Source organism: Elgaria multicarinata, chromosome 1, assembly GCF_023053635.1.
Source record: "Elgaria multicarinata webbii isolate HBS135686 ecotype San Diego chromosome 1, rElgMul1.1.pri, whole genome shotgun sequence".
Taxonomy (NCBI): domain Eukaryota; kingdom Metazoa; phylum Chordata; class Lepidosauria; order Squamata; family Anguidae; genus Elgaria; species Elgaria multicarinata.
The window spans coordinates 22631114-22641103 of record NC_086171.1 but is presented as its reverse complement, the minus strand read 5'-3'; the positions used below and the strand labels follow the sequence as shown (position 1 = coordinate 22641103).

The 9990-nt window shown below is 42.7% G+C and overlaps 1 protein-coding gene across 3 annotated transcripts in view; it reads left to right on the top strand.

The window, feature by feature from the left end:
- The first annotated feature begins 680 nt into the window (after window positions 1-680).
- The window catches only part of ANO10 (anoctamin 10), an 82877-nt gene continuing 73567 nt past the window's right edge, over window positions 681-9990 (top strand). For all 3 annotated transcript variants that reach the window (XM_063124644.1, XM_063124654.1, XM_063124636.1), the window contains exons 1-4: window positions 681-691; window positions 6520-6670; window positions 7202-7396; window positions 8060-8194. In XM_063124644.1, coding sequence (XP_062980714.1) covers window positions 6532-6670; window positions 7202-7396; window positions 8060-8194 — 469 coding nt within the window. In that variant the 5' untranslated portion in view covers window positions 681-691; window positions 6520-6531. The remainder of the gene's footprint in view (window positions 692-6519; window positions 6671-7201; window positions 7397-8059; window positions 8195-9990) is intronic.

The following is a 9990-nucleotide window of genomic DNA, read 5'->3' as shown; positions in this document are numbered from 1 at the left end:
TTGCAATTTCTGTGTCCTTAGGGAGGATGTGGCGTTAAGGCTTGTGAACCTTAACTCCCAATTTTCCTGCTTTTTGGTGCTTGGTGGAAAACTGTAGAGCCTTAAAGTTGTTTTTGTAAACCATAGTTATTTTTTGTCTAATGAATAATATGGATCATAATTTCTATGAATTACGATATATAAAACTATGTAGGCTTACACAAAATGTGAATGCTAGTCTTCACACAATATATGCAAACATTTTCTGAGATCCCAGGAAATTTCAGGCTCCCCTCCTTTGGGCCCCACTTTTTGACCCTGGGCCCGGGTACGACGTACCCCCTGCAGCCCCCCTCTCATGGGCCCTGACGCGAATCTTACATGATACCAAATAGTGTGGGCCTCTGAATAGCTCAGCCGATAGCTTCCATTACTTCACAGCTGCCGTTAACATCCGTGGGCCCCTATCAACGTGCAATAGCCATGCACTTATACCGGGCGGAAAAAGAAGGCGAAACCGACATCTGAGGTAATCTTTGGAGGAGCCGCACCGTTAGTAGGCGGGGCGAGTGAAATCCCCGCCCCCTCCTGTCGCGCGCAGGCCCCGCCTCATAGGCCGAGTGGCTCTGCCCGTTGGCGGCTGCCACAGTCTGTCTAACTTTTACTGTTGTCTCTCCTCCCTCCCGCGGACGTGGAGAAGAGAGGCAAAAGGGTGAGTGAATGTATGAGGGCGGCGGAGGCCGGGCTAAAAGGAGGGAAGGAAGCCCCCTCCCCTCCTCTCCCCCTGTATATTGAGTAGGAGTCTTTTATTCCGTCTCCCTTCTTTCCCCAAGCCGGGGTCCCTTGAGAAGAGGAAGGGAAGGGGCAGCGTAGTGGAGTCAATGGAGGCGGCAGCTGATATTAATACCCCCGCTCTCGTTCAGGCGGTTGCTTATTCTACAAACCTCGTGTCTTGGGGCCCCTTGGGGCCTTCCAATTTCCTCCCCCGTCGGTATCCTTGCTTAGCTGTGGCTTTGGGCGGCTCGCAAAGCCCTTCTCCCCGCTTCCACCCTCTTCTTACTTTCCCTGTCAAGAATCGCAGTCTGGGTGGGGCGCCGCGCCTGCTCGCCAGAGGACAATCTTCGTGTTTGAGTGCGGGAAGGAGAAGAGAAGTGGGGCGCCCGCGCCTGCCTGCCTGCCTGCCTTTCAGGGCTCGTCGTTTCCCTTCCCAGAGCTTTGGTCCTTCGAAAGAGTTTAAGGGTGGGTGGGATGGCAAGGACATGGACAGCGCAACCCCTGTACACGCCTCCTCAGAAATAAGCCCCGTTGAGTTCAATAGGACTTACTCTCATTTATTTATTTATTTATTTATTTAAGGATTTTTATGCCGCCATTCAGCCAAAAAAGGCTCTCATGGCGGCTTACAAAAGTATTTCTTGACAGTCCCTGCCCACAGGCTTACAATCTAAAAGACATGACACAAAAGGAAAGGGGATTGGGAGGGAGGAGGAGGAGGGGGAAAAGGAAAGCAAACTCAGGCACTACAATCTTAGTTGGAAAGTTCAGCAGTTACAGGTGACAGCAGGAGGGAGGGGGCTCTCAGCTGGAGCTGGACCCAGGCACGGTGGAGAGGTGCCTGGCTGCTGCTTCCTCCCTCACTGGTGGCCTCTCCAGAGACAGTTGGTAGCAGGAGGGAGGGGGCTCTCAGCTGGAGCTGGACCCAGGCATGGTGGAGAGGTGCCTGGCTGCTGCTTCCTCCCTCACTGGTGGCCTCTGCAGAGACAGTTGACAGCAGGAGGGAGGGGGCTCTCAGCTGGAGCTGGACCCAGGCACGGTGGAGAAGTGCCTGGCTGCTGCTTCCTCCCTCACTGGTGGCCTCTGCAGAGACAGTTGGTAGCAGGAGGGAGGGGGCTCTCAGCTGGAGCTGGACCCAGGCACGGTGGAGAGGTGCCTGGCTGCTGCTTCCTCCCTCTCTGGTGGCCTCTGCAGTTACAGTTGGTAGCAGGAGGGAGGGGGCTCTCAGCTGGAGCTGGACCCAGGCATGGTGGAGAGGTGCCTGGCTGCTGCTTCCTCCCTCACTGGTGGCCTCTGCAGAGACAGTTGACAGCAGGAGGGAGGGGGCTCTCAGCTGGAGCTGGACCCAGGCACGGTGGAGAAGTGCCTGGCTGCTGCTTCCTCCCTCACTGGTGGCCTCTGCAGAGACAGTTGGTAGCAGGAGGGAGGGGGCTCTCAGCTGGAGCTGGACCCAGGCACGGTGGAGAGGTGCCTGGCTGCTGCTTCCTCCCTCTCTGGTGGCCTCTGCAGTTACAGTTGGTAGCAGGAGGGAGGGGGCTCTCAGCTGGAGCTGGACCCAGGCATGGTGGAGAGGTGCCTGGCTGCTGCTTCCTCCCTCACTGGTGGCCTCTGCAGAGACAGTTGACAGCAGGAGGGAGGGGGCTCTCAGCTGGAGCTGGACCCAGGCACGGTGGAGAAGTGCCTGGCTGCTGCTTCCTCCCTCACTGGTGGCCTCTGCAGAGACAGTTGGTAGCAGGAGGGAGGGGGCTCTCAGCTGGAGCTGGACCCAGGCACGGTGGAGAAGTGCCTGGCTGCTGCTTCCTCCCTCACTGGTGGCCTCTGCAGTGTCAGTTGACAGCAGGAGGGAGGGGGCTCTCAGCTGGAGCTGGACCCAGGCACGGTGGAGAGGTGCCTGGCTGCTGCTTCCTCCCTCACTGGTGGCCTCTGCAGTAATTGGGTATAGGATTGGGATTTATAGAGCAGGCTGAGTCTAGTTGAATTGACAGATGCCCGTTATAGTATCAAAGATACTTTCTTCCTGGGCACTTCATTGCATTTAGTTAAACATCTAAAAGTGCAAAGTGTGCATGCAACTTTAAAAATGTGTTTTCGAACATGTGCATGGCATAGAGGTGCACATGGAAATCCAGCTTTGCAGCTACTGCCTCAAATGGCTCTGAGAGCTGCCTGGAGCTTTTCCTGCACAGAAAGTACTGCCAAGTATGAAAAGGTATGAAGCATACCTGCCAGAATTGTAGGCACATGGCGGTGTACACACAGGGAAGTTGTGCCAGCTGTAGGTTCTCATTTCATGTACCAATGTGTGAAAATAAGATGTTACAGGTTTATTTCTCTGTCTCCTCCCACCTCTTAATATAGAAATGTTTTCTCTGTGGGGAAAGTAATCTTTAGTCCACAGTATTTTTACCTTGGAAATGAAAATTTTGGTCTGCCTTGTCGCAACACAACATTAAATAATTATAAAAACTTTATAGTTTTGAGCCCTTAGTGATGTATTGCATCACTAGAAAGCTGTTCTTTCTAATCGGTGCTCCAATTCTATCTATGAAAGATACTGTTAGATCAGATGTAGTAATCTTTTAAATATAAAAGCGGTGCTGGGGCTCAGATCTCCCTGGAATCCCTGTTCTCCAGTTGTAGAATTGTGGTGGTTCATTGGTAAGAAAAGGGTACTCTGTACATGTTCAGAGGCCCTCTTGTATAATCATAGGGTCTAGTTTTGAGGCCTGATATCCTAACTTAGATTACGCCATACTTTGAGCCTTTCCTAAGTATATCTTTTCAGTACATAATTTTAGAAGCAGAGTTTTAGTGGTTTATTATTATCTTTTAATACACTTTCCCTCAAATAGTACCGTATTTCTTCGATTCTAAGACACACTTTCCCCCCATATAAACATCTCTAAAAACGGGGTGCATCTTAGAATTGCGGGTGCATTTCATAGAATCAAAGCTTTTTTTCTGAAATTAGTGTGCATCTTACAATCGATGTTGTCTTACAATCGAAATACGATGATAATAATAATAATAATAATAATAATAATGCTGGAAAAACCCAATAGAACAACTTACACTGAAAAATGATGCAGAGTGATATCAGTAATCACAAAATTAAACTCAGTAGAATACATTATTTATTGCCATTAGTTGCCATAATACAGAGGTAGAGCACATAGTTTTCATATAGAAAATCTTAGGCACAATCCATGGCTTCTCCAGCTTGAAGGGTCTTGGATAGCAGGACTCCCTTACCAGGTTCGTTTGTCACAGCAACTCACCCCCGGCCCAGGTAATTAGAAAAGTGAGCTGACATGTGACCAGCATGCATGGAGGTGGTTAATAAGCCATTGTGGTTTATTAACCACCCTTGTGTCATGCAAACTTGGTGAATGTGTTGCATCCAATGTTAGTCCTACTTAGAGTAGACCCATTAAAATGAATGGAACTGAAATTAGACTATCACTGGAACCAACTCAGTAATGGACCATATGGACCACTAGCCTGGCTTGGTAGAATGTGGCTTCATAGGTCCATTAATATTTATTTCACATGAGCATTTGTAGAAATGCATTGAAGACCGGTGGTAAGACTGTAATCACCGCACCACTTTTTTTTAGTTGTGGTTTGAACCTAGAGTGGTTAACTGCAATGTCACTATCACAGCAGGTAAATAGGTCTGTGGTGGTGCTACCAGTTGGTTGTTTTATCTGAATCCAGCTGTAGTGCTAGAGCCTCATTCAAAGTTGTTTTGTCATGCAAAGGAATGCTCCTGCAAGTCACTGTTGAGGAAAATGTTAACAGTCATCTGAAATTGCTTTTCTGAACTTGAAGGTATTAGACTTGTATCAACATGTAAATCCAACTAAGACATTTTGGCATTAAAGGAGTGGGTTGAGATTGTATGGCATGAGTTTTCATTTTAGGTCACACGGTATCATTTGTGATGGGAAGTATTAGTACATATGAACATAAGAAGAGCCATGCTGGATCAGACCAAGGGTCCATCAAATCCAGCAGATCATTTCAAAAGTGGCTCTCAATCTTACAGTCATATGATTTCTTCTCTATTGTATTCATGAAATGAGTGATAAATGTGAAATGTGTGGTAGCTGGGATAGTATCCTAAGGCCCTTTTCTCTATAGAGCAAATTATAATAAGGGTGCAAACCTATGAAATTGCCACCCGCTAGACTCTCCGATCTAAGAGGCTTCCGAGTATCCTGTGCCCTGCTGGGCTGTCACCAACAGGACAGGAGGAGCGATGAAGGTTGTTTCCATTTCTCTATCCTCTTTTTTTAATGGGCATCTAGTTGGGACTCAGCCCATCTAGAGTAGTTGCCCTGCCAGCCTCGCCCTGCTGGAGCTAGAGAGGCCACAGGATAGAGCAGATCCTGTTCTTGTTCTGCCGACCAGAAAAAAATATTCTTTTTGTCCTTTATGTGGTTATCTGAGGTTGCTTTCCCAAACTTGGAAAACAGGAACCATGGTTCTTTTTGCATTGCCTGTGAGAGTTTGAGGATGTTATTAAAACTATTAAGCAGTGCTATAAAACTGGAAATGCGATGCTATCTTCCTAAATAATTCATAGTGCAATTGTATACACGTCTTTTCAGAAGAAAGCACCATTGAGTTCAGTGGACTTTCTCCCAGGTAAATGAATAGGCTGGCAATCTTTGTCTGGATTAATTTTTACAGTATTTATTTTGATGTCTGCTTCTCTTACAAATTTATATTCCTTTGCACTGTCAGTGTTGCTGCATCATGAGAAAAGGTGTCCAGAGTCACCCTCTCTTGGTCTTGAGGGAACAAATGTAGAGATAAGTTTCTTTCATATCAGAGAACATTGTTATTGTATTCCTTATGCCTGCATTTACAATCTGATTTGAAGAGAACTTGCACTGGATGTTGTTATTACTGTTTGTATCGCATCAGTGTGAAAGGCATTTATTTATAAACAGCTGTTTACATACGATATGTTAAATAATTGTCAGTACCTATCTTCATTATACGTATTAACTGAGGCAGGAAGGACAAGTTATTCACTTATGGCCTAACCATAAACACTTAGAGTGGAGAGTATCAACTGCTGGAACAGCAAAGTTGTCTTGGCCAAAGACTAAACTGAAAAACTAAAAAGATTTGCTATGTGCAAATATGTTGATGTCTTTTTTGGGGATTATGATAAATATGTTAATTTTATAGCTAACAGTGCAATCCCATGCACACTTTACTGGTCATAAACCCATGTTGAACAAAGTGGGACCTGCTGAAAAATATAATAAAATTGTTCTGCCTGGCTACAATTTTGTGCAATAATGCAATGTCCCATTGAGCTTGGTGGGATGTACCTTGGAGTAGATTGCTTAAAATTGTCCTGTAGAGCTTGGGAAACTGTAGTTTTTAATTTCAATAAATGAGAACTAGAGAGAAAAACATGCAATTAACTAGATAACAAAGTGAGTAACATTTTTGTTTAATGTTTGATTTGATCAAACATGCTATATTTGCTAAAAAGATTAGTATATACTTTTTTAAAGAATGCATTCTTTAAACTGTTCTTTGTTTATTTGTAGCCCAACTGAAAGTACTGTATCCTGTAATTTGTAGCCTAACTGAAAATATGTTGAAGTACTGGAAAAGATCTTTTTCAGGTTGAAGGTGAAATAGTTCTGAAAGAGGTACCCAGTGGTTGTTTTGAAGCATATATCTTTGGACATTTCTCTCTTTCACAATCCACAATTTTACTCCCCCCCCCCCCTCTTCCAGTTGCCTAAAAAAATGAAGATAAGCTGGTCTGCATATGACACATTTGAGGCTAATTTCAGGCCTTTAGTAGTGGTTGAGCTTGCAAAAGACACCAAAGATGAAACTAAGGAATGGCTGACACAAAAAATTGTAGAGAAGAAGAAAAATGGAGGTGAGTACTCATAGTTCCCCCCTATTAATCTTTTTATTGTGATTTTAACAAAACAAAACAAAACGTGAAGAAAGAAACAAAAATGGAAAAGAAATTACATACATAGAAATACCAATGTTCTATTAAATACAGCATTCTACCAAACAACAACAACAACTAAAACTCTAGGAGATTATGTGTAAGCTTCAAGAAAAACAGACCAAATATCCATTATTTATCCATTTGCAAGTGGCACCTCTTTACCGCCCATTCAAATGTTGATAGCGTTGTTAGGTCCTTAATCCATTGCATTATAAGAGGTGAACATTTATCCTTCCAATGTTGCAATATTATTCTTTTGGCTGTCAAAAGGGCTCTGAAAATCCATTTGCTCTGACCATATACTAACTTCCATAAACTGGTAAATAGTTTAGAAGGACTTGTACATCATTCAATTAAATAGTATCCCAATACAATGTATGAGTCAAATTCACTATGTACCTAACTGGTTTTAAAATTATGCTCAGTTTAATTTCTTGCCCTATTTTGAAGGAGCCCAGCTTTTGGTTAAACCATTGGTGGAGCATGATAAAGAAGTAGAAGGAAACAAGAACATATATCTTGTTGGCGCATCTCATTTGAGGCTGCTTCTAGGAGCTGAATCTGTGGGATTGGTGAAAGAATGTAATGATAATACAATGAGAGCCTTTACGTATACCACTAGAAAAACCTTCAAAAATTTTGCAGGTAAATCTGTTTTTAAGATTTTTGTGAAATAATACGATACTTTCTGCTGTTTAGGTGGTAAAAGCCATTTTAAGTGGATAGAAAAGTCTTCTATAACTTTTGTTCGGAACACTTAACTTTTCTCTTCTGTTAATGTATGCGGTCCTGAACTTTGGAATGTGATTCTACTTTAATGTTATACTCTTCTTGCATTATCTGGAAGTTGTTAGGCTTGAACTTTCTGTGATGATTATAAAAATTATTCAGTATTACATGTAGAATGTTAAAACAGGTAATTTTAAAACAATCGGTAGCTATCCGTGCTTTTTAATGGTTTACAATTGTAAGCCACTTTGAGTATCATTTTTCTTGGTAGAAAGGCAGTGTACAAATAAAAAATAAATACATGTGGATATTTACTAATAGTTAGCCATTTTAGGAGGTGGAGGCTTCTTGGGCTGCAATCCTATACATACTTACCTGAGAATAAGTTCAACTGAACTCAGTGGGACTTACTTCTGAGTAGACATTTATAGGATTGCACTGTTAGTATCTTGGTTAGGTTCTTCTTTAAGGAGCCACTTTCAAGGTTGACCTACTGGACCACCAAAATCAAACAGCTTTGACTTCAAATTTTTCGGGATAAGATAGCAATATTCAACTTGCCATTTCTTTCTGATTTAGAGGACAATCATGCTTTTCTTACAATGGCAGAATGCCAGTACATCATCAAACATGAACTTGAAAACCTGAGAGCCAAAGATGAAAAAATGATCCCTGGCTATCCTCAGGCAAAACTTTATCCTGGAAAGTCAATTAGTAAGTGGTCTTTTCAGCTTTTACTTACATAAGCTCTGATATTTAAAAACAAACAACCCCCCCCCCCCCATGTATGTGAAAGCATAATGTTTTTTGTTTTGTTTCTATTTCAAGAGAATATTTAGATTTTGCAAGTTGGCAAGTTTTGTTTCCCACCGTTTTTGCTTGTGTGAATTTTATATAGTTAATTACTATTATTCCTTAGTGGAGCCACCTAGTGCAAACATGCCTAGCAGCAGCTTCTGAATTGCTCAGACCAAACTCCACAGTTTTCCACAGTAGCCAACCAGATATCTAAGGGAAGCCCACAAGCAGAACATGAGAGCAATGTTCTTCAGCAACTGATATTTAGAGGCACGTTACCTCTGATACTGGAGGTAATATAGGGCCCTCAAGACTAATAGCCATTGATAGATTTATCCTCCATAAATTTATCTAATCCCCCTTTGTTGTGAACCGCCCAGAGAGCTTCGGCTGTGGGGCGGTATATAAATGTAATTAAATAAAAAAATAAAAAAAAATTAAATCTGTCCAGGTTGGTAGCTATCACATTTAGTGGCAGCAAATTCCATAGTTCACAGTCCTGAATCTCCCACCATTCAACTTCATTGGGTGACCTGGGATTCTTCTTCATGGTCTCTGTGCATCACACATATGGGTTCAGTGAGTGTGCAGAGCCTTGATCAGGAATCTTCTATAGCTGAGGAATTAGTGGGCACCTGTTCCCCAACTCTGGATTTACACAGATGACATTTGTGACTGTGCTGGCACCCATACTAGCAGTAAGAAAATAACATTATGTACAACAGCAGTGTGTGTGTGTGTGGGGGGGGGGGAAGCTATTGCATGTATTAGTGGAACATCATATTCTGTGTTTTCCTGAAAACAAAACACTCCAGTATGTCATCATATGATATGGTTTTGTTAAGTAACTTCCAATGAGTGTTACCATCAGTGCATTCAACCAACCTCTGGCTGTGTTTAGATGATCATGGGAGCAAAAGAAGCCATTGAGGCTTCTTCCCTGTGCATGATGCATGTGGAACTGCAGTTTGCATACTTACTCATGATAGCACATGCAGGGTTGGGGGAAGAAGCCATGATGGCTTTTGCCCCGGCGAGTCTGGTCTCTGTGTTGATCTGATTTGGGGTTGTTTGACAATTTGAAAAATGGAGGTTTAGCTTGGCAATTTGAAATTGAAAGAGTCAGATGCATGACAACATTCAAATAATTTCTCCACACATACCTGGCAGTGTTGGCACCTATAATTATTTTTTGCACCTTTTTGATGAAGTATTAAAACTGTGACGCTTTACTTTTCAATCAGTACTCCAAGTAAATAGGATACAATTGCTTACTGATACTTCATCCAGTTCTTGAACAGAACTGCATTCTGTGAGAAATTTAAAATGGTATGAACATTTCTCATAGGAATTCTAATGCTTGCAGAGTTCAGTTGTGATTCATGCAACTTTCATCAGGATACTGTGTGGAAATTAATGTGTTACATTTTGGATTTGATCCTAGAATGCGTATTCCTAGAATAAGAATAGCCCATGCCTTATTCTGGACCTGTGGAATTACAGCAGTTTAAGACTTATTCTGATATAATACTTGGCACTCAAAGGATTGCATACATGTAAAAAAAAATATGTCCCAATTTCCATTATCCATGTAATGTTTCTAGAGCTAGATCTGTGAACATGATTTTATAGGAACCTCATGGATCTGTCTTGGAAAAATTATGTGAACTTCTGTGTGTATGTTCTTGCAAGACAATTTCAAAAAGTATTTC